At 37.6% G+C, this 23,526-nt stretch overlaps 1 protein-coding gene across 4 annotated transcripts in view; it reads right to left on the bottom strand.

The window, feature by feature from the left end:
- Positions 1-23,526, bottom strand: part of dgkd (diacylglycerol kinase delta) — a 214,659-nt gene that overhangs the window by 36,120 nt on the left and 155,013 nt on the right. Inside the window, exons 16-17 of one of the 4 annotated variants that reach the window (XM_079246420.1) lie at positions 1,268-1,423; positions 1,076-1,204 (exon numbers count right to left, since the gene is read on the bottom strand). In XM_079246420.1, coding sequence (XP_079102546.1) covers positions 1,076-1,204; positions 1,268-1,423 — 285 coding nt within the window. Of the gene's footprint in view, positions 1-1,075; positions 1,424-23,526 lie in introns of all 4 variants that reach the window. The other 3 variants (XM_079246421.1, XM_079246419.1, XM_079246422.1) reach the window with 3 other exon arrangements.

The following is a 23,526-nucleotide window of genomic DNA, read 5'->3' as shown; positions in this document are numbered from 1 at the left end:
GACGGGGACAGGTGAGGGATGAGAACAGGTGAGGGACAGGTGAGGGACAGGTGAGGGACGGGGACAGGTGAGGGACAGGGACAGGTTAGGGACAGCTGAGGGACAGGTGAGGGACGGGGACAGGTGAGGGACAGGGACAGGTGAGGGATGGGGACAGGTGAGGGACGGGGACAGGTGAGGGACGAGAACAGGTGAGGGACGGGTGAGGGACAGGGACAGGTTAGGGACAGGTGAGGGACGGGGACAGGTGAGGGACAGGGACAGGTGAGGGACGGGGACAGGTGAGGGATAGGTGAGGGACGGGAACAGGTGAGGGACGGGGACAGGTTAGGGACAGGTGAGGGACGGGGACAGGTTAGGGACAGGTGAGGGACAGGGACAGGTGAGGGATAGGTGAGGGACGGGGACAGGTGAGGGACAGGGACAGGTGAGGGACGGGGACAGGTGAGGGATAGGTGAGGGACGGGAACAGGTGAGGGACGGGGACAGGTTAGGGACAGGTGAGGGACAGGGAGAGGTGAGGGACGAGAACAGGTGAGGGACAGGTGAGGGACGGGTGAGGGACAGGGACAGGTTAGGGACAGGTGAGGGACGGGGACAGGTGAGGGACAGGGACAGGTTAGGGACAGGTTAGGGACGGGGACAGGTGAGGGACAGGGACAGGTGAGGGACGGGGACAGGTGAGGGACGTGGACAGGTGAGGGATGGGGACAGGTGAGGGACGGGGACAGGTGAGGGATGAGAACAGGTGAGGGATGGGGACAGGTGAGGGACGGGGACAGGTGAGGGATGGGGACAGGTGAGGGACAGATGAGGGACGGGGACAGGTGAGGGACAGGGACAGGTGAGGGACGGGGACAGGTGAGGGACAGGGACAGGTGAGGGACAGGTGAGGGACGGGGACAGGTGAGGGACAGGGACAGGTGAGGGACAGGTGAGGGACGGGGACAGGTGAGGGACGGGGACAGGTGAGGGACAGGTGAGGGACGGGGACAGGTGAGGGACAGGGACAGGTGAGGGGCAGGTGAGGGACGGGGACAGGTGAGGGACAGGTGACACACAAACAGAAACTCACCTGGAAAGAGGACCTTTGTGTTCAGCATGGACATGTTGTCCCTGCTTCCTGTGTGGACAGGAAGTGATGCAACGTTGCCCAGCAACAGGCTTCCTGTACTGATGAGCTTCTCACATGGTGTCTTACTGACTGGAGACAGACAGACGTGTCGGCATTTGCTCAGCATACCTGTTCCAGGCCCCTCCCCCTCACCTCTACGGACGCTGCGCTGCTTGGAGCTGTAGGACGACTGCAGAGACATCTTGTCTTCATCCACGTCTTCATCTTCTTCCACCAGATCCACCTCCTGTTGGGTCCGGCCCAGAGAAAACATCTGCCGCTGAGTCTGGGCGTTCTGCTCGTCCACAGCTGGGACAGAGACAAAACACACCTGTCAACACACCTGTGGCCTGGACCACAAAGCCAGATCCTGGTTGACCCAACAAACTGTATAAAGAGATGGGCGGAGCCTCCGTGACATCACCCGTAGGTTTCTGAAGAGCTGAATTGAAGCTCGGTGGGCGGTTCCTACCATCACCATCTTGGCAGTGTCATGTGTGTCGTCTCACCCAGAAAATACAAATATGGGCAAAGAGGTGGAGCTGAGAGGGGGGTTGTGAGCGTCATGGTGGATGATTGACATTGAGCGAACTCTGAGCTTTCTGTCGCTAAAAGCTAACCGAGCAAACCCGGAGATAACAGGAGCTAACCAGCTAACGGAGGTAAACGGGCTAAAGCTAAGTCACGCTGTTAACCGGCTAAAAACCGCGATTGTTCTACGTTCTTCTAAATTGAAGCAGGAGATCGGGCACCTGTCAATCAAAAGGACACGCCCCTAAATATGTCGAATTTCGAGATTAAATTACTTTTAAATGGGCAACTTAGAAAAAAATTCACTCCAGCCACAGTTGTCATGAAGGTAAACCTGACCTATTAAACCTAAAATGGAGTTTTGAACCAGGCTGTAAACATGTTTATTTCTGCTGTAAACATGTTTATTTCTGCTGTAAACATGTTTATTCCTGCTCTAAATGTGTATATTCCTGCAGTAAACGTGCTTAGTTCTGCTGTAAACGTGTTTATTTCAGCTGTAAACGTGTTTATTCCTGCTGTAAACGTGTTTATTCCTGCTGTAAACGTGTTTATTTCTGCTATAAACGTGTTTATTTCTGCTGTAAACGTGTTTATTTCTGCTGTAAACGTGTTTATTCCAGCAGTAAACGTGCTTATTTCTGCTGTAAACGTGTTTATTCCTGCGGTAAACGTGTTTATTTCTGCTGTGAACGTGTTTATTCCTGCTGTAAACGTGTTTATTCCAGCAGTAAACATGTTTATTCCAGCAGTAAACGTGCTTATTTCTGCTGTAAACATGTTGATTTCCGCTTTAAACGTGTTTATTTCCGCTGTAAACGTGTTTATTCCTGCTGTCAATGTGTTTATTCCTTCTGTAAACGTGTTTATTTCTGCTGTAAACGTGTTTATTCCAGCAGAAAGTGTTTATTTCTGCTGTAAACCTGTTTATTCCTGCTGTAAACGTTTTTATTCCAGCAGTAAACGTGTTTATTCCAGCAGTAAACGTGCTTATTTCTGCTGTAAACATGTTTATTTCTGCTACAAACGTGTTTATTTCCGCTGTAAACGTGTTTATTTCTGCTGTAAAAGTGTTTATTCCTGCTGTAAACGTGTTTATTCCAGCAGTAAACGTGTTTATTCCAGCAGTAAACGTGCTTATTTCTGCTGTAAACATGTTGATTTCTGCTGTAAACGTATTTATTTCCGCTGTAAACGTGTTTATTCCTGCTGTAAACATGTTTATTCCTGCTGTAAACGTGTTTTTTTTTCTGCTGTAAACGTGTTTCTTTCTGCTGTAAACGTGTTTATTCCTGCTGCAAACATGTTTATTCCTGCTGTAAACATGTTGATTTCTGCTGTAAACGTATTTATTTCCGCTGTAAACGTGTTTATTCCTGCTGTAAACGTGTTTATTCCAGCAGTAAACGTGTTTATTTCTGTTGTAAACGAGTTTATTCCTGCCATAAACGTGTTTATTTCTGCTGTAAACATGTTTATTCCTGCTGTAAACGTGTTTATTCCTGCGGTAAACGTGTTTATTTCTGCTGTGAACGTGTTTATTCCTGCTGTAAACGTGTTTATTCCAGCAGTAAACATGTTTATTCCAGCAGTAAACGTGCTTATTTCTGCTGTAAACATGTTGATTTCCGCTTTAAACGTGTTTATTTCCGCTGTAAACGTGTTTATTCCTGCTTTAAATGTGTTTATTCCTTCTGTAAACGTGTTTATTTCTGCTGTAAACGTGTTTATTCCTGCTGTAAACGTGTTTATTCCTGCTGTAAACGTGTTTATTCCTGCTGTAAACGTGTTTATTTCTGCTGTAAACATGTTTATGTCTGCTGTAAACATGTTGATTTCTGCTTTAAACGTGTTTATTTCCGCTGTAAACGTGTTTATTCCTGCTGTAAATGTGTTTATTCCAGTGGTAAGCGTGTTTATTTCTGCTGTAAACGTGTTTATTCCAGCAGTAAAAGTGTTTATTTCTGCTGTAAAAGTGTTTATTCCTGCTGTAAACGTGTTTATTCCAGCAGTAAACGTGTTTATTCCAGCAGTAAACGTGCTTATTTCTGCTGTAAACATGTTGATTTCTGCTGTAAACGTATTTATTTCCGCTGTAAACGTGTTTATTCCTGCTGCAAACATGTTTATTCCTGCTGTAAACGTGTTTTTTTTTCTGCTGTAAACGTGTTTCTTTCTGCTGTAAACGTGTTTATTCCTGCTGCAAACATGTTTATTCCTGCTGTAAACATGTTGATTTCTGCTGTAAACGTATTTATTTCCGCTGTAAACGTGTTTATTCCTGCTGTAAACGTGTTTATTCCAGCAGTAAACGTGTTTATTTCTGTTGTAAACGAGTTTATTCCTGCTATAAACGTGTTTATTTCTGCTGTAAACATGTTTATTCCTGCTGTAAACGTGTTTATTCCTGCGGTAAACGTGTTTATTTCTGCTGTGAACGTGTTTATTCCTGCTGTAAACGTGTTTATTCCAGCAGTAAACATGTTTATTCCAGCAGTAAACGTGCTTATTTCTGCTGTAAACATGTTGATTTCCGCTTTAAACGTGTTTATTTCCGCTGTAAACGTGTTTATTCCTGCTTTAAATGTGTTTATTCCTTCTGTAAACGTGTTTATTTCTGCTGTAAACGTGTTTATTCCTGCTGTAAACGTGTTTATTCCTGCTGTAAACGTGTTTATTTCTGCTGTAAACATGTTTATGTCTGCTGTAAACATGTTGATTTCTGCTTTAAACGTGTTTATTTCCGCTGTAAACGTGTTTATTCCTGCTGTAAATGTGTTTATTCCAGTGGTAAGCGTGTTTATTTCTGCTGTAAACGTGTTTATTCCAGCAGTAAAAGTGTTTATTTCTGCTGTAAATGTGTTTATTTCTGCTGTAAACATGTTTATTTCTGCTGTAAAAGTGTTTATTCCTGCTGTAAACGTGTTTATTCCAGCAGTAAACGTGCCTATTTCTGCTGTGAACGTGTTTATTTCTGCTATAAACGTGTTTATTTCTGCTGTAAACGTATTTATTTCTGCTGTAAACGTGTTTATTCCAGCAGTAAACGTGCTTATTTCTGCTGTAAACGTGTTTATTTCCGCTTTAAACGTGTTTATTCCTGCTGTAAACGTGTTTATTCCTGCGGTAAACGTGTTTATTTCTGCTGTGAACGTGTTTATTCCAGCAGTAAACGTGTTTATTCCTGCTGTAAACGTGTTTATTCCAGCAGTAAACGTGTTTATTCCAGCAGTAAAAGTGTTTATTTCTGCTGTAAAAGTGTTTATTCCTGCTGTAAACGTGTTTATTCCAGCAGTAAACGTGTTTATTCCAGCAGTAAACGTGCTTATTTCTGCTGTAAACATGTTGATTTCTGCTGTAAACGTATTTATTTCCGCTGTAAACGTGTTTATTCCTGCTGCAAACATGTTTATTCCTGCTGTAAACGTGTTTTTTTTTCTGCTGTAAACGTGTTTCTTTCTGCTGTAAACGTGTTTATTCCTGCTGCAAACATGTTTATTCCTGCTGTAAACATGTTGATTTCTGCTGTAAACGTATTTATTTCCGCTGTAAACGTGTTTATTCCTGCTGTAAACGTGTTTATTCCAGCAGTAAACGTGTTTATTTCTGTTGTAAACGAGTTTATTCCTGCCATAAACGTGTTTATTTCTGCTGTAAACATGTTTATTCCTGCTGTAAACGTGTTTATTCCTGCGGTAAACGTGTTTATTTCTGCTGTGAACGTGTTTATTCCTGCTGTAAACGTGTTTATTCCAGCAGTAAACATGTTTATTCCAGCAGTAAACGTGCTTATTTCTGCTGTAAACATGTTGATTTCCGCTTTAAACGTGTTTATTTCCGCTGTAAACGTGTTTATTCCTGCTTTAAATGTGTTTATTCCTTCTGTAAACGTGTTTATTTCTGCTGTAAACGTGTTTATTCCTGCTGTAAACGTGTTTATTCCTGCTGTAAACGTGTTTATTCCTGCTGTAAACGTGTTTATTTCTGCTGTAAACATGTTTATGTCTGCTGTAAACATGTTGATTTCTGCTTTAAACGTGTTTATTTCCGCTGTAAACGTGTTTATTCCTGCTGTAAATGTGTTTATTCCAGTGGTAAGCGTGTTTATTTCTGCTGTAAACGTGTTTATTCCAGCAGTAAAAGTGTTTATTTCTGCTGTAAATGTGTTTATTTCTGCTGTAAACATGTTTATTTCTGCTGTAAAAGTGTTTATTCCTGCTGTAAACGTGTTTATTCCAGCAGTAAACGTGCCTATTTCTGCTGTGAACGTGTTTATTTCTGCTATAAACGTGTTTATTTCTGCTGTAAACGTATTTATTTCTGCTGTAAACGTGTTTATTCCAGCAGTAAACGTGCTTATTTCTGCTGTAAACGTGTTTATTTCCGCTTTAAACGTGTTTATTCCTGCTGTAAACGTGTTTATTCCTGCGGTAAACGTGTTTATTTCTGCTGTGAACGTGTTTATTCCAGCAGTAAACGTGTTTATTCCTGCTGTAAACGTGTTTATTCCAGCAGTAAACGTGTTTATTCCAGCAGTAAACGTGCTTATTTCTGCTGTAAACATGTTGATTTCCGCTTTAAACGTGTTTATTTCCGCTGTAAACGTGTTTATTCCTGCTGTAAATGTGTTTATTTCTGCTGTAAACGTGTTTATTTCTGCTATAAACGTGTTCATTTCTGCTGTAAACATGTTTATTCCTGCTGTAAACGTGTTTATTCCTGCGGTAAACGTGTTTATTTCTGCTGTGAACGTGTTTATTCCTGCTGTAAACGTGTTTATTCCAGCAGTAAACATGTTTATTCCAGCAGTAAACGTGTTTATTTCTGCTGTAAACATGTTGATTTCCGCTGTAAACGTGTTTATTCCTGCTGTAAATGTGTTTATTCCTTCTGTAAACGTGTTTATTTCTGCTGTAAACGTGTTTATTTCTGCTGTAAACGTGTTTATTCCAGCAGAAAGTGTTCATTTCTGCTGTAAACCTGTTTATTCCTGCTGTAAACGTTTTTATTCCAGCAGTAAACGTGTTTATTCCAGCAGTAAACGTGCTTATTTCTGCTGTAAACATGTTTATTTCTGCTACAAACGTGTTTATTTCTGCTGTAAACGTGTTTATTCTTGCTGTAAACGTGTTTATTCCAGCAGTAAACGTGTTTATTCCTGCTGTAAACGTGTTTATTCCAGCAGTAAACGTGTTTATTCCAGCAGTAAACGTGCTTATTTCTGCTGTAAACATGTTGATTTCCGCTTTAAACGTGTTTATTTCCGCTGTAAACGTGTTTATTCCTGCTGTAAATGTGTTTATTCCTTCTGTAAACGTGTTTATTTCTGCTGTAAACGTGTTTATTCCAGCAGTAAAAGTGTTTATTTCTGCTGTAAAAGTGTTTATTCCTGCTGTAAACGTGTTTATTCCAGCAGTAAACGTGTTTATTCCAGCAGTAAACGTGCTTATTTCTGCTGTAAACATGTTTATTCCAGCAGTAAACGTGCTTATTTCTGCTGTAAACATGTTGATTTCCGCTTTAAACGTGTTTATTTCCGCTGTAAACGTGTTTATTCCTGCTGTAAACGTGTTTATTTCTGCTGTAAACGTGTTTATTCCAGCAGTAAAAGTGTTTATTTCTGCTGTAAAAGTGTTTATTCCTGCTGTAAACGTGTTTATTCCTGCTGTAAACGTGTTTATTCCTGCGGTAAACGTGTTTATTTCTGCTGTGAACGTGTTTATTCCTGCTGTAAACGTGTTTATTCCAGCAGTAAACATGTTTATTCCAGCAGTAAACGTGCTTATTTCTGCTGTAAACAGTTTGATTTCCGCTTTAAACGTGTTTATTTCTGCTGTAAACGTGTTTATTCCAGCAGTAAACGTGTTTATTCCTGCTGTAAACGTGTTTATTCCTGCTGTAAACATGTTGATTTCTGTTGTAAACGTGTTTATTCCAGCAGTAAACGTGCTTATTTCTGCTGTAAACGTGTTTATTTCTGCTGTAAACGTGTTTATTTCTGCTATAAACGTGTTCATTTCTGCTGTAAACATGTTTATTCCTGCTGTAAACGTGTTTATTCCTGCGGTAAACGTGTTTATTTCTGCTGTGAACGTGTTTATTCCTGCTGTAAACGTGTTTATTCCAGCAGTAAACATGTTTATTCCAGCAGTAAACGTGCTTATTTCTGCTGTAAACATGTTGATTTCCGCTTTAAACGTGTTTATTTCCGCTGTAAACGTGTTTATTCCTGCTGTAAATGTGTTTATTCCTTCTGTAAACGTGTTTATTTCTGCTGTAAACGTGTTTATTTCTGCTGTAAACGTGTTTATTCCAGCAGAAAGTGTTCATTTCTGCTGTAAACCTGTTTATTCCTGCTGTAAACGTTTTTATTCCAGCAGTAAACGTGTTTATTCCAGCAGTAAACGTGCTTATTTCTGCTGTAAACATGTTTATTTCTGCTACAAACGTGTTTATTTCTGCTGTAAACGTGTTTATTCTTGCTGTAAACGTGTTTATTCCAGCAGTAAACGTGTTTATTCCTGCTGTAAACGTGTTTATTCCAGCAGTAAACGTGTTTATTCCAGCAGTAAACGTGCTTATTTCTGCTGTAAACATGTTGATTTCCGCTTTAAACGTGTTTATTTCCGCTGTAAACGTGTTTATTCCTGCTGTAAATGTGTTTATTCCTTCTGTAAACGTGTTTATTTCTGCTGTAAACGTGTTTATTCCAGCAGTAAAAGTGTTTATTTCTGCTGTAAAAGTGTTTATTCCTGCTGTAAACGTGTTTATTCCAGCAGTAAACGTGTTTATTCCAGCAGTAAACGTGCTTATTTCTGCTGTAAACATGTTGATTTCTGCTGTAAACGTATTTATTTCCGCTGTAAACGTGTTTATTCCTGCTGCAAACATGTTTATTCCTGCTGTAAACGTGTGTTTTTTTCTGCTGTAAACGTGTTTCTTTCTGCTGTAAACGTGTTTATTCCTGCTGCAAACATGTTTATTCCAGCAGTAAACATGTTGATTTCTGCTGTAAACGTATTTATTTCCGCTGTAAACGTGTTTATTCCTGCTGTAAACGTGTTTATTCCAGCAGTAAACGTGTTTATTTCTGTTGTAAACGAGTTTATTCCTGCTATAAACGTGTTTATTTCTGCTGTAAACATGTTTATTCCTGCTGTAAACGTGTTTATTCCTGCGGTAAACGTGTTTATTTCTGCTGTGAACGTGTTTATTCCTGCTGTAAACGTGTTTATTCCAGCAGTAAACATGTTTATTCCAGCAGTAAACGTGCTTATTTCTGCTGTAAACATGTTGATTTCCGCTTTAAACGTGTTTATTTCCGCTGTAAACGTGTTTATTCCTGCTTTAAATGTGTTTATTCCTTCTGTAAACGTGTTTATTTCTGCTGTAAACGTGTTTATTCCTGCTGTAAACGTGTTTATTCCTGCTGTAAACGTGTTTATTCCTGCTGTAAACGTGTTTATTTCTGCTGTAAACATGTTTATGTCTGCTGTAAACATGTTGATTTCTGCTTTAAACGTGTTTATTTCCGCTGTAAACGTGTTTATTCCTGCTGTAAATGTGTTTATTCCAGTGGTAAGCGTGTTTATTTCTGCTGTAAACGTGTTTATTCCAGCAGTAAAAGTGTTTATTTCTGCTGTAAATGTGTTTATTTCTGCTGTAAACATGTTTATTTCTGCTGTAAAAGTGTTTATTCCTGCTGTAAACGTGTTTATTCCAGCAGTAAACGTGCCTATTTCTGCTGTGAACGTGTTTATTTCTGCTATAAACGTGTTTATTTCTGCTGTAAACGTATTTATTTCTGCTGTAAACGTGTTTATTCCAGCAGTAAACGTGCTTATTTCTGCTGTAAACGTGTTTATTTCCGCTTTAAACGTGTTTATTCCTGCTGTAAACGTGTTTATTCCTGCGGTAAACGTGTTTATTTCTGCTGTGAACGTGTTTATTCCAGCAGTAAACGTGTTTATTCCTGCTGTAAACGTGTTTATTCCAGCAGTAAACGTGTTTATTCCAGCAGTAAAAGTGTTTATTTCTGCTGTAAAAGTGTTTATTCCTGCTGTAAACGTGTTTATTCCAGCAGTAAACGTGTTTATTCCAGCAGTAAACGTGCTTATTTCTGCTGTAAACATGTTGATTTCTGCTGTAAACGTATTTATTTCCGCTGTAAACGTGTTTATTCCTGCTGCAAACATGTTTATTCCTGCTGTAAACGTGTTTTTTTTTCTGCTGTAAACGTGTTTCTTTCTGCTGTAAACGTGTTTATTCCTGCTGCAAACATGTTTATTCCTGCTGTAAACATGTTGATTTCTGCTGTAAACGTATTTATTTCCGCTGTAAACGTGTTTATTCCTGCTGTAAACGTGTTTATTCCAGCAGTAAACGTGTTTATTTCTGTTGTAAACGAGTTTATTCCTGCCATAAACGTGTTTATTTCTGCTGTAAACATGTTTATTCCTGCTGTAAACGTGTTTATTCCTGCGGTAAACGTGTTTATTTCTGCTGTGAACGTGTTTATTCCTGCTGTAAACGTGTTTATTCCAGCAGTAAACATGTTTATTCCAGCAGTAAACGTGCTTATTTCTGCTGTAAACATGTTGATTTCCGCTTTAAACGTGTTTATTTCCGCTGTAAACGTGTTTATTCCTGCTTTAAATGTGTTTATTCCTTCTGTAAACGTGTTTATTTCTGCTGTAAACGTGTTTATTCCTGCTGTAAACGTGTTTATTCCTGCTGTAAACGTGTTTATTCCTGCTGTAAACGTGTTTATTTCTGCTGTAAACATGTTTATGTCTGCTGTAAACATGTTGATTTCTGCTTTAAACGTGTTTATTTCCGCTGTAAACGTGTTTATTCCTGCTGTAAATGTGTTTATTCCAGTGGTAAGCGTGTTTATTTCTGCTGTAAACGTGTTTATTCCAGCAGTAAAAGTGTTTATTTCTGCTGTAAATGTGTTTATTTCTGCTGTAAACATGTTTATTTCTGCTGTAAAAGTGTTTATTCCTGCTGTAAACGTGTTTATTCCAGCAGTAAACGTGCCTATTTCTGCTGTGAACGTGTTTATTTCTGCTATAAACGTGTTTATTTCTGCTGTAAACGTATTTATTTCTGCTGTAAACGTGTTTATTCCAGCAGTAAACGTGCTTATTTCTGCTGTAAACGTGTTTATTTCCGCTTTAAACGTGTTTATTCCTGCTGTAAACGTGTTTATTCCTGCGGTAAACGTGTTTATTTCTGCTGTGAACGTGTTTATTCCAGCAGTAAACGTGTTTATTCCTGCTGTAAACGTGTTTATTCCAGCAGTAAACGTGTTTATTCCAGCAGTAAACGTGCTTATTTCTGCTGTAAACATGTTGATTTCCGCTTTAAACGTGTTTATTTCCGCTGTAAACGTGTTTATTCCTGCTGTAAATGTGTTTATTTCTGCTGTAAACGTGTTTATTTCTGCTATAAACGTGTTCATTTCTGCTGTAAACATGTTTATTCCTGCTGTAAACGTGTTTATTCCTGCGGTAAACGTGTTTATTTCTGCTGTGAACGTGTTTATTCCTGCTGTAAACGTGTTTATTCCAGCAGTAAACATGTTTATTCCAGCAGTAAACGTGCTTATTTCTGCTGTAAACATGTTGATTTCCGCTGTAAACGTGTTTATTCCTGCTGTAAATGTGTTTATTCCTTCTGTAAACGTGTTTATTTCTGCTGTAAACGTGTTTATTTCTGCTGTAAACGTGTTTATTCCAGCAGAAAGTGTTCATTTCTGCTGTAAACCTGTTTATTCCTGCTGTAAACGTTTTTATTCCAGCAGTAAACGTGTTTATTCCAGCAGTAAACGTGCTTATTTCTGCTGTAAACATGTTTATTTCTGCTACAAACGTGTTTATTTCTGCTGTAAACGTGTTTATTCTTGCTGTAAACGTGTTTATTCCAGCAGTAAACGTGTTTATTCCTGCTGTAAACGTGTTTATTCCAGCAGTAAACGTGTTTATTCCAGCAGTAAACGTGCTTATTTCTGCTGTAAACATGTTGATTTCCGCTTTAAACGTGTTTATTTCCGCTGTAAACGTGTTTATTCCTGCTGTAAATGTGTTTATTCCTTCTGTAAACGTGTTTATTTCTGCTGTAAACGTGTTTATTCCAGCAGTAAAAGTGTTTATTTCTGCTGTAAAAGTGTTTATTCCTGCTGTAAACGTGTTTATTCCAGCAGTAAACGTGTTTATTCCAGCAGTAAACGTGCTTATTTCTGCTGTAAACATGTTTATTCCAGCAGTAAACGTGCTTATTTCTGCTGTAAACATGTTGATTTCCGCTTTAAACGTGTTTATTTCCGCTGTAAACGTGTTTATTCCTGCTGTAAACGTGTTTATTTCTGCTGTAAACGTGTTTATTCCAGCAGTAAAAGTGTTTATTTCTGCTGTAAAAGTGTTTATTCCTGCTGTAAACGTGTTTATTCCTGCTGTAAACGTGTTTATTCCTGCGGTAAACGTGTTTATTTCTGCTGTGAACGTGTTTATTCCTGCTGTAAACGTGTTTATTCCAGCAGTAAACATGTTTATTCCAGCAGTAAACGTGCTTATTTCTGCTGTAAACAGTTTGATTTCCGCTTTAAACGTGTTTATTTCTGCTGTAAACGTGTTTATTCCAGCAGTAAACGTGTTTATTCCTGCTGTAAACGTGTTTATTCCTGCTGTAAACATGTTGATTTCTGTTGTAAACGTGTTTATTCCAGCAGTAAACGTGCTTATTTCTGCTGTAAACGTGTTTATTTCTGCTGTAAACGTGTTTATTTCTGCTATAAACGTGTTCATTTCTGCTGTAAACATGTTTATTCCTGCTGTAAACGTGTTTATTCCTGCGGTAAACGTGTTTATTTCTGCTGTGAACGTGTTTATTCCTGCTGTAAACGTGTTTATTCCAGCAGTAAACATGTTTATTCCAGCAGTAAACGTGCTTATTTCTGCTGTAAACATGTTGATTTCCGCTTTAAACGTGTTTATTTCCGCTGTAAACGTGTTTATTCCTGCTGTAAATGTGTTTATTCCTTCTGTAAACGTGTTTATTTCTGCTGTAAACGTGTTTATTTCTGCTGTAAACGTGTTTATTCCAGCAGAAAGTGTTCATTTCTGCTGTAAACCTGTTTATTCCTGCTGTAAACGTTTTTATTCCAGCAGTAAACGTGTTTATTCCAGCAGTAAACGTGCCTATTTCTGCTGTGAACGTGTTTATTTCTGCTATAAACGTGTTTATTTCTGCTGTAAACGTATTTATTTCTGCTGTAAACGTGTTTATTCCAGCAGTAAACGTGCTTATTTCTGCTGTAAACGTGTTTATTTCCGCTTTAAACGTGTTTATTCCTGCTGTAAACGTGTTTATTCCTGCGGTAAACGTGTTTATTTCTGCTGTGAACGTGTTTATTCCAGCAGTAAACGTGTTTATTCCTGCTGTAAACGTGTTTATTCCAGCAGTAAACGTGTTTATTCCAGCAGTAAAAGTGTTTATTTCTGCTGTAAAAGTGTTTATTCCTGCTGTAAACGTGTTTATTCCAGCAGTAAACGTGTTTATTCCAGCAGTAAACGTGCTTATTTCTGCTGTAAACATGTTGATTTCTGCTGTAAACGTATTTATTTCCGCTGTAAACGTGTTTATTCCTGCTGCAAACATGTTTATTCCTGCTGTAAACGTGTTTTTTTTTCTGCTGTAAACGTGTTTCTTTCTGCTGTAAACGTGTTTATTCCTGCTGCAAACATGTTTATTCCTGCTGTAAACATGTTGATTTCTGCTGTAAACGTATTTATTTCCGCTGTAAACGTGTTTATTCCTGCTGTAAACGTGTTTATTCCAGCAGTAAACGTGTTTATTTCTGTTGTAAACGAGTTTATTCCTGCCATAAACGTGTTTATTTCTGCTGTAAACATGTTTATTCCTGCTGTAAACGTGTTTATTCCTGCGGTAAACGTGTTTATTTCTGCTGTGAACGTGTTTATTCCTGCTGTAAACGTGTTTATTCCAGCAGTAAACATGTTTATTCCAGCAGTAAACGTGCTTATTTCTGCTGTAAACATGTTGATTTCCGCTTTAAACGTGTTTATTTCCGCTGTAAACGTGTTTATTCCTGCTTTAAATGTGTTTATTCCTTCTGTAAACGTGTTTATTTCTGCTGTAAACGTGTTTATTCCTGCTGTAAACGTGTTTATTCCTGCTGTAAACGTGTTTATTCCTGCTGTAAACGTGTTTATTTCTGCTGTAAACATGTTTATGTCTGCTGTAAACATGTTGATTTCTGCTTTAAACGTGTTTATTTCCGCTGTAAACGTGTTTATTCCTGCTGTAAATGTGTTTATTCCAGTGGTAAGCGTGTTTATTTCTGCTGTAAACGTGTTTATTCCAGCAGTAAAAGTGTTTATTTCTGCTGTAAATGTGTTTATTTCTGCTGTAAACATGTTTATTTCTGCTGTAAAAGTGTTTATTCCTGCTGTAAACGTGTTTATTCCAGCAGTAAACGTGCCTATTTCTGCTGTGAACGTGTTTATTTCTGCTATAAACGTGTTTATTTCTGCTGTAAACGTATTTATTTCTGCTGTAAACGTGTTTATTCCAGCAGTAAACGTGCTTATTTCTGCTGTAAACGTGTTTATTTCCGCTTTAAACGTGTTTATTCCTGCTGTAAACGTGTTTATTCCTGCGGTAAACGTGTTTATTTCTGCTGTGAACGTGTTTATTCCAGCAGTAAACGTGTTTATTCCTGCTGTAAACGTGTTTATTCCAGCAGTAAACGTGTTTATTCCAGCAGTAAACGTGCTTATTTCTGCTGTAAACATGTTGATTTCCGCTTTAAACGTGTTTATTTCCGCTGTAAACGTGTTTATTCCTGCTGTAAATGTGTTTATTTCTGCTGTAAACGTGTTTATTTCTGCTATAAACGTGTTCATTTCTGCTGTAAACATGTTTATTCCTGCTGTAAACGTGTTTATTCCTGCGGTAAACGTGTTTATTTCTGCTGTGAACGTGTTTATTCCTGCTGTAAACGTGTTTATTCCAGCAGTAAACATGTTTATTCCAGCAGTAAACGTGCTTATTTCTGCTGTAAACATGTTGATTTCCGCTGTAAACGTGTTTATTCCTGCTGTAAATGTGTTTATTCCTTCTGTAAACGTGTTTATTTCTGCTGTAAACGTGTTTATTTCTGCTGTAAACGTGTTTATTCCAGCAGAAAGTGTTCATTTCTGCTGTAAACCTGTTTATTCCTGCTGTAAACGTTTTTATTCCAGCAGTAAACGTGTTTATTCCAGCAGTAAACGTGCTTATTTCTGCTGTAAACATGTTTATTTCTGCTACAAACGTGTTTATTTCTGCTGTAAACGTGTTTATTCTTGCTGTAAACGTGTTTATTCCAGCAGTAAACGTGTTTATTCCTGCTGTAAACGTGTTTATTCCAGCAGTAAACGTGTTTATTCCAGCAGTAAACGTGCTTATTTCTGCTGTAAACATGTTGATTTCCGCTTTAAACGTGTTTATTTCCGCTGTAAACGTGTTTATTCCTGCTGTAAATGTGTTTATTCCTTCTGTAAACGTGTTTATTTCTGCTGTAAACGTGTTTATTCCAGCAGTAAAAGTGTTTATTTCTGCTGTAAAAGTGTTTATTCCTGCTGTAAACGTGTTTATTCCAGCAGTAAACGTGTTTATTCCAGCAGTAAACGTGCTTATTTCTGCTGTAAACATGTTTATTCCAGCAGTAAACGTGCTTATTTCTGCTGTAAACATGTTGATTTCCGCTTTAAACGTGTTTATTTCCGCTGTAAACGTGTTTATTCCTGCTGTAAACGTGTTTATTTCTGCTGTAAACGTGTTTATTCCAGCAGTAAAAGTGTTTATTTCTGCTGTAAAAGTGTTTATTCCTGCTGTAAACGTGTTTATTCCTGCTGTAAACGTGTTTATTCCTGCGGTAAACGTGTTTATTTCTGCTGTGAACGTGTTTATTCCTGCTGTAAACGTGTTTATTCCAGCAGTAAACATGTTTATTCCAGCAGTAAACGTGCTTATTTCTGCTGTAAACAGTTTGATTTCCGCTTTAAACGTGTTTATTTCTGCTGTAAACGTGTTTATTCCAGCAGTAAACGTGTTTATTCCTGCTGTAAACGTGTTTATTCCTGCTGTAAACATGTTGATTTCTGTTGTAAACGTGTTTATTCCAGCAGTAAACGTGCTTATTTCTGCTGTAAACGTGTTTATTTCTGCTGTAAACGTGTTTATTTCTGCTATAAACGTGTTCATTTCTGCTGTAAACATGTTTATTCCTGCTGTAAACGTGTTTATTCCTGCGGTAAACGTGTTTATTTCTGCTGTGAACGTGTTTATTCCTGCTGTAAACGTGTTTATTCCAGCAGTAAACATGTTTATTCCAGCAGTAAACGTGCTTATTTCTGCTGTAAACATGTTGATTTCCGCTTTAAACGTGTTTATTTCCGCTGTAAACGTGTTTATTCCTGCTGTAAATGTGTTTATTCCTTCTGTAAACGTGTTTATTTCTGCTGTAAACGTGTTTATTTCTGCTGTAAACGTGTTTATTCCAGCAGAAAGTGTTCATTTCTGCTGTAAACCTGTTTATTCCTGCTGTAAACGTTTTTATTCCAGCAGTAAACGTGTTTATTCCAGCAGTAAACGTGCTTATTTCTGCTGTAAACATGTTTATTTCTGCTACAAACGTGTTTATTTCTGCTGTAAACGTGTTTATTCTTGCTGTAAACGTGTTTATTCCAGCAGTAAACGTGTTTATTCCTTCTGTAAACGTGTTTATTTCTGCTGTAAACGTGTTTATTCCAGCAGTAAAAATGTTTATTTCTGCTGTAAAAGTGTTTATTCCTGCTGTAAACGTGTTTATTCCAGCAGTAAACGTGTTTATTCCAGCAGTAAACGTGCTTATTTCTGCTGTAAACATGTTGATTTCTGCTGTAAACGTATTTATTTCCGCTGTAAACGTGTTTATTCCTGCTGCAAACATGTTTATTCCTGCTGTAAACGTGTTTTTTTTTCTGCTGTAAACGTGTTTCTTTCTGCTGTAAACGTGTTTATTCCTGCTGCAAACATGTTTATTCCTGCTGTAAACATGTTGATTTCTGCTGTAAATGTATTTATTTCCGCTGTAAACGTGTTTATTCCTGCTGTAAACGTGTTTATTCCAGCAGTAAACGTGTTTATTTCTGTTGTAAACGAGTTTATTCCTGCTATAAACATGTTTATTCCTGCTGTAAACGTGTTTATTCCTGCGGTAAACGTGTTTATTTCTGCTGTGAACGTGTTTATTCCTGCTGTAAACGTGTTTATTCCAGCAGTAAACATGTTTATTCCAGCAGTAAACGTGCTTATTTCTGCTGTAAACATGTTGATTTCCGCTTTAAACGTGTTTATTTCCGCTGTAAACGTGTTTATTCCTGCTTTAAATGTGTTTATTCCTTCTGTAAACGTGTTTATTTCTGCTGTAAACGTGTTTATTCCTGCTGTAAACGTGTTTATTCCTGCTGTAAACGTGTTTATTTCTGCTGTAAACATGTTTATGTCTGCTGTAAACATGTTGATTTCTGCTTTAAACGTGTTTATTTCCGCTGTAAACGTGTTTATTCCTGCTGTAAATGTGTTTATTCCAGTGGTAAGCGTGTTTATTTCTGCTGTAAACGTGTTTATTCCAGCAGTAAAAGTGTTTATTTCTGCTGTAAATGTGTTTATTTCTGCTGTAAACATGTTTATTTCTGCTGTAAAAGTGTTTATTCCTGCTGTAAACGTGTTTATTCCAGCAGTAAACGTGCCTATTTCTGCTGTGAACGTGTTTATTTCTGCTATAAACGTGTTTATTTCTGCTGTAAACGTATTTATTTCTGCTGTAAACGTGTTTATTCCAGCAGTAAACGTGCTTATTTCTGCTGTAAACGTGTTTATTTCCGCTTTAAACGTGTTTATTCCTGCTGTAAACGTGTTTATTCCTGCGGTAAACGTGTTTATTTCTGCTGTGAACGTGTTTATTCCAGCAGTAAACGTGTTTATTCCTGCTGTAAACGTGTTTATTCCAGCAGTAAACGTGTTTATTCCAGCAGTAAACGTGCTTATTTCTGCTGTAAACATGTTGATTTCCGCTTTAAACGTGTTTATTTCCGCTGTAAACGTGTTTATTCCTGCTGTAAATGTGTTTATTTCTGCTGTAAACGTGTTTATTTCTGCTATAAACGTGTTCATTTCTGCTGTAAACATGTTTATTCCTGCTGTAAACGTGTTTATTCCTGCGGTAAACGTGTTTATTTCTGCTGTGAACGTGTTTATTCCTGCTGTAAACGTGTTTATTCCAGCAGTAAACATGTTTATTCCAGCAGTAAACGTGCTTATTTCTGCTGTAAACATGTTGATTTCCGCTGTAAACGTGTTTATTCCTGCTGTAAATGTGTTTATTCCTTCTGTAAACGTGTTTATTTCTGCTGTAAACGTGTTTATTTCTGCTGTAAACGTGTTTATTCCAGCAGAAAGTGTTCATTTCTGCTGTAAACCTGTTTATTCCTGCTGTAAACGTTTTTATTCCAGCAGTAAACGTGTTTATTCCAGCAGTAAACGTGCTTATTTCTGCTGTAAACATGTTTATTTCTGCTACAAACGTGTTTATTTCTGCTGTAAACGTGTTTATTCTTGCTGTAAACGTGTTTATTCCAGCAGTAAACGTGTTTATTCCTGCTGTAAACGTGTTTATTCCAGCAGTAAACGTGTTTATTCCAGCAGTAAACGTGCTTATTTCTGCTGTAAACATGTTGATTTCCGCTTTAAACGTGTTTATTTCCGCTGTAAACGTGTTTATTCCTGCTGTAAATGTGTTTATTCCTTCTGTAAACGTGTTTATTTCTGCTGTAAACGTGTTTATTCCAGCAGTAAAAGTGTTTATTTCTGCTGTAAAAGTGTTTATTCCTGCTGTAAACGTGTTTATTCCAGCAGTAAACGTGTTTATTCCAGCAGTAAACGTGCTTATTTCTGCTGTAAACATGTTTATTCCAGCAGTAAACGTGCTTATTTCTGCTGTAAACATGTTGATTTCCGCTTTAAACGTGTTTATTTCCGCTGTAAACGTGTTTATTCCTGCTGTAAACGTGTTTATTTCTGCTGTAAACGTGTTTATTCCAGCAGTAAAAGTGTTTATTTCTGCTGTAAAAGTGTTTATTCCTGCTGTAAACGTGTTTATTTCTGCTGTAAACGTGTTTATTCCTGCGGTAAACGTGTTTATTTCTGCTGTGAACGTGTTTATTCCTGCTGTAAACGTGTTTATTCCAGCAGTAAACATGTTTATTCCAGCAGTAAACGTGCTTATTTCTGCTGTAAACAGTTTGATTTCCGCTTTAAACGTGTTTATTTCTGCTGTAAACGTGTTTATTCCAGCAGTAAACGTGTTTATTCCTGCTGTAAACGTGTTTATTCCTGCTGTAAACATGTTGATTTCTGTTGTAAACGTGTTTATTCCAGCAGTAAACGTGCTTATTTCTGCTGTAAACGTGTTTATTTCTGCTGTAAACGTGTTTATTTCTGCTATAAACGTGTTCATTTCTGCTGTAAACATGTTTATTCCTGCTGTAAACGTGTTTATTCCTGCGGTAAACGTGTTTATTTCTGCTGTGAACGTGTTTATTCCTGCTGTAAACGTGTTTATTCCAGCAGTAAACATGTTTATTCCAGCAGTAAACGTGCTTATTTCTGCTGTAAACATGTTGATTTCCGCTTTAAACGTGTTTATTTCCGCTGTAAACGTGTTTATTCCTGCTGTAAATGTGTTTATTCCTTCTGTAAACGTGTTTATTTCTGCTGTAAACGTGTTTATTTCTGCTGTAAACGTGTTTATTCCAGCAGAAAGTGTTCATTTCTGCTGTAAACCTGTTTATTCCTGCTGTAAACGTTTTTATTCCAGCAGTAAACGTGTTTATTCCAGCAGTAAACGTGCTTATTTCTGCTGTAAACATGTTTATTCCTGCTGTAAACGTGTTTATTCCTGCGGTAAACGTGTTTATTTCTGCTGTGAACGTGTTTATTCCTGCTGTAAACGTGTTTATTCCAGCAGTAAACATGTTTATTCCAGCAGTAAACGTGCTTATTTCTGCTGTAAACATGTTGATTTCCGCTTTAAACGTGTTTATTTCCGCTGTAAACGTGTTTATTCCTGCTGTAAATGTGTTTATTCCTTCTGTAAACGTGTTTATTTCTGCTGTAAACGTGTTTATTTCTGCTGTAAACGTGTTTATTCCAGCAGAAAGTGTTCATTTCTGCTGTAAACCTGTTTATTCCTGCTGTAAACGTTTTTATTCCAGCAGTAAACGTGTTTATTCCAGCAGTAAACGTGCTTATTTCTGCTGTAAACATGTTTATTTCTGCTACAAACGTGTTTATTTCTGCTGTAAACGTGTTTATTCTTGCTGTAAACGTGTTTATTCCAGCAGTAAACGTGTTTATTCCTGCTGTAAACGTGTTTATTCCAGCAGTAAACGTGTTTATTCCAGCAGTAAACGTGCTTATTTCTGCTGTAAACATGTTGATTTCCGCTTTAAACGTGTTTATTTCCGCTGTAAACGTGTTTATTCCTGGTGTAAATGTGTTTATTCCTTCTGTAAACGTGTTTATTTCTGCTGTAAACGTGTTTATTCCAGCAGTAAAAATGTTTATTTCTGCTGTAAAAGTGTTTATTCCTGCTGTAAACGTGTTTATTCCAGCAGTAAACGTGTTTATTCCAGCAGTAAACGTGCTTATTTCTGCTGTAAACATGTTGATTTCTGCTGTAAACGTATTTATTTCCGCTGTAAACGTGTTTATTCCTGCTGCAAACATGTTTATTCCTGCTGTAAACGTGTTTTTTTTTCTGCTGTAAACGTGTTTCTTTCTGCTGTAAACGTGTTTATTCCTGCTGCAAACATGTTTATTCCTGCTGTAAACATGTTGATTTCTGCTGTAAACGTATTTATTTCCGCTGTAAACGTGTTTATTCCTGCTGTAAACGTGTTTATTCCAGCAGTAAACGTGTTTATTTCTGTTGTAAACGAGTTTATTCCTGCTATAAACATGTTTATTCCTGCTGTAAACGTGTTTATTCCTGCGGTAAACGTGTTTATTTCTGCTGTGAACGTGTTTATTCCTGCTGTAAACGTGTTTATTCCAGCAGTAAACATGTTTATTCCAGCAGTAAACGTGCTTATTTCTGCTGTAAACATGTTGATTTCCGCTTTAAACGTGTTTATTTCCGCTGTAAACGTGTTTATTCCTGCTTTAAATGTGTTTATTCCTTCTGTAAACGTGTTTATTTCTGCTGTAAACGTGTTTATTCCTGCTGTAAACGTGTTTATTCCTGCTGTAAACGTGTTTATTTCTGCTGTAAACATGTTTATGTCTGCTGTAAACATGTTGATTTCTGCTTTAAACGTGTTTATTTCCGCTGTAAACGTGTTTATTCCTGCTGTAAATGTGTTTATTCCAGTGGTAAGCGTGTTTATTTCTGCTGTAAACGTGTTTATTCCAGCAGTAAAAGTGTTTATTTCTGCTGTAAATGTGTTTATTTCTGCTGTAAACATGTTTATTTCTGCTGTAAAAGTGTTTATTCCTGCTGTAAACGTGTTTATTCCAGCAGTAAACGTGCCTATTTCTGCTGTGAACGTGTTTATTTCTGCTATAAACGTGTTTATTTCTGCTGTAAACGTATTTATTTCTGCTGTAAACGTGTTTATTCCAGCAGTAAACGTGCTTATTTCTGCTGTAAACGTGTTTATTTCCGCTTTAAACGTGTTTATTCCTGCTGTAAACGTGTTTATTCCTGCGGTAAACGTGTTTATTTCTGCTGTGAACGTGTTTATTCCAGCAGTAAACGTGTTTATTCCTGCTGTAAACGTGTTTATTCCAGCAGTAAACGTGTTTATTCCAGCAGTAAACGTGCTTATTTCTGCTGTAAACATGTTGATTTCCGCTTTAAACGTGTTTATTTCCGCTGTAAACGTGTTTATTCCTGCTGTAAATGTGTTTATTTCTGCTGTAAACGTGTTTATTTCTGCTATAAACGTGTTCATTTCTGCTGTAAACATGTTTATTCCTGCTGTAAACGTGTTTATTCCTGCGGTAAACGTGTTTATTTCTGCTGTGAACGTGTTTATTCCTGCTGTAAACGTGTTTATTCCAGCAGTAAACATGTTTATTCCAGCAGTAAACGTGCTTATTTCTGCTGTAAACATGTTGATTTCCGCTGTAAACGTGTTTATTCCTGCTGTAAATGTGTTTATTCCTTCTGTAAACGTGTTTATTTCTGCTGTAAACGTGTTTATTTCTGCTGTAAACGTGTTTATTCCAGCAGAAAGTGTTCATTTCTGCTGTAAACCTGTTTATTCCTGCTGTAAACGTTTTTATTCCAGCAGTAAACGTGTTTATTCCAGCAGTAAACGTGCTTATTTCTGCTGTAAACATGTTTATTTCTGCTACAAACGTGTTTATTTCTGCTGTAAACGTGTTTATTCTTGCTGTAAACGTGTTTATTCCAGCAGTAAACGTGTTTATTCCTGCTGTAAACGTGTTTATTCCAGCAGTAAACGTGTTTATTCCAGCAGTAAACGTGCTTATTTCTGCTGTAAACATGTTGATTTCCGCTTTAAACGTGTTTATTTCCGCTGTAAACGTGTTTATTCCTGCTGTAAATGTGTTTATTCCTTCTGTAAACGTGTTTATTTCTGCTGTAAACGTGTTTATTCCAGCAGTAAAAGTGTTTATTTCTGCTGTAAAAGTGTTTATTCCTGCTGTAAACGTGTTTATTCCAGCAGTAAACGTGTTTATTCCAGCAGTAAACGTGCTTATTTCTGCTGTAAACATGTTTATTCCAGCAGTAAACGTGCTTATTTCTGCTGTAAACATGTTGATTTCCGCTTTAAACGTGTTTATTTCCGCTGTAAACGTGTTTATTCCTGCTGTAAACGTGTTTATTTCTGCTGTAAACGTGTTTATTCCAGCAGTAAAAGTGTTTATTTCTGCTGTAAAAGTGTTTATTCCTGCTGTAAACGTGTTTATTCCTGCTGTAAACGTGTTTATTCCTGCGGTAAACGTGTTTATTTCTGCTGTGAACGTGTTTATTCCTGCTGTAAACGTGTTTATTCCAGCAGTAAACATGTTTATTCCAGCAGTAAACGTGCTTATTTCTGCTGTAAACAGTTTGATTTCCGCTTTAAACGTGTTTATTTCTGCTGTAAACGTGTTTATTCCAGCAGTAAACGTGTTTATTCCTGCTGTAAACGTGTTTATTCCTGCTGTAAACATGTTGATTTCTGTTGTAAACGTGTTTATTCCAGCAGTAAACGTGCTTATTTCTGCTGTAAACGTGTTTATTTCTGCTGTAAACGTGTTTATTTCTGCTATAAACGTGTTCATTTCTGCTGTAAACATGTTTATTCCTGCTGTAAACGTGTTTATTCCTGCGGTAAACGTGTTTATTTCTGCTGTGAACGTGTTTATTCCTGCTGTAAACGTGTTTATTCCAGCAGTAAACATGTTTATTCCAGCAGTAAACGTGCTTATTTCTGCTGTAAACATGTTGATTTCCGCTTTAAACGTGTTTATTTCCGCTGTAAACGTGTTTATTCCTGCTGTAAATGTGTTTATTCCTTCTGTAAACGTGTTTATTTCTGCTGTAAACGTGTTTATTTCTGCTGTAAACGTGTTTATTCCAGCAGAAAGTGTTCATTTCTGCTGTAAACCTGTTTATTCCTGCTGTAAACGTTTTTATTCCAGCAGTAAACGTGTTTATTCCAGCAGTAAACGTGCTTATTTCTGCTGTAAACATGTTTATTTCTGCTACAAACGTGTTTATTTCTGCTGTAAACGTGTTTATTCTTGCTGTAAACGTGTTT

The sequence above is a fragment of the Telmatherina bonti genome (assembly GCF_933228915.1).
Source record: "Telmatherina bonti genome assembly, chromosome: 9".
Classification (NCBI taxonomy): domain Eukaryota; kingdom Metazoa; phylum Chordata; class Actinopteri; order Atheriniformes; family Telmatherinidae; genus Telmatherina; species Telmatherina bonti.
This window is presented reverse-complemented; position numbering and strand designations above follow the sequence as displayed.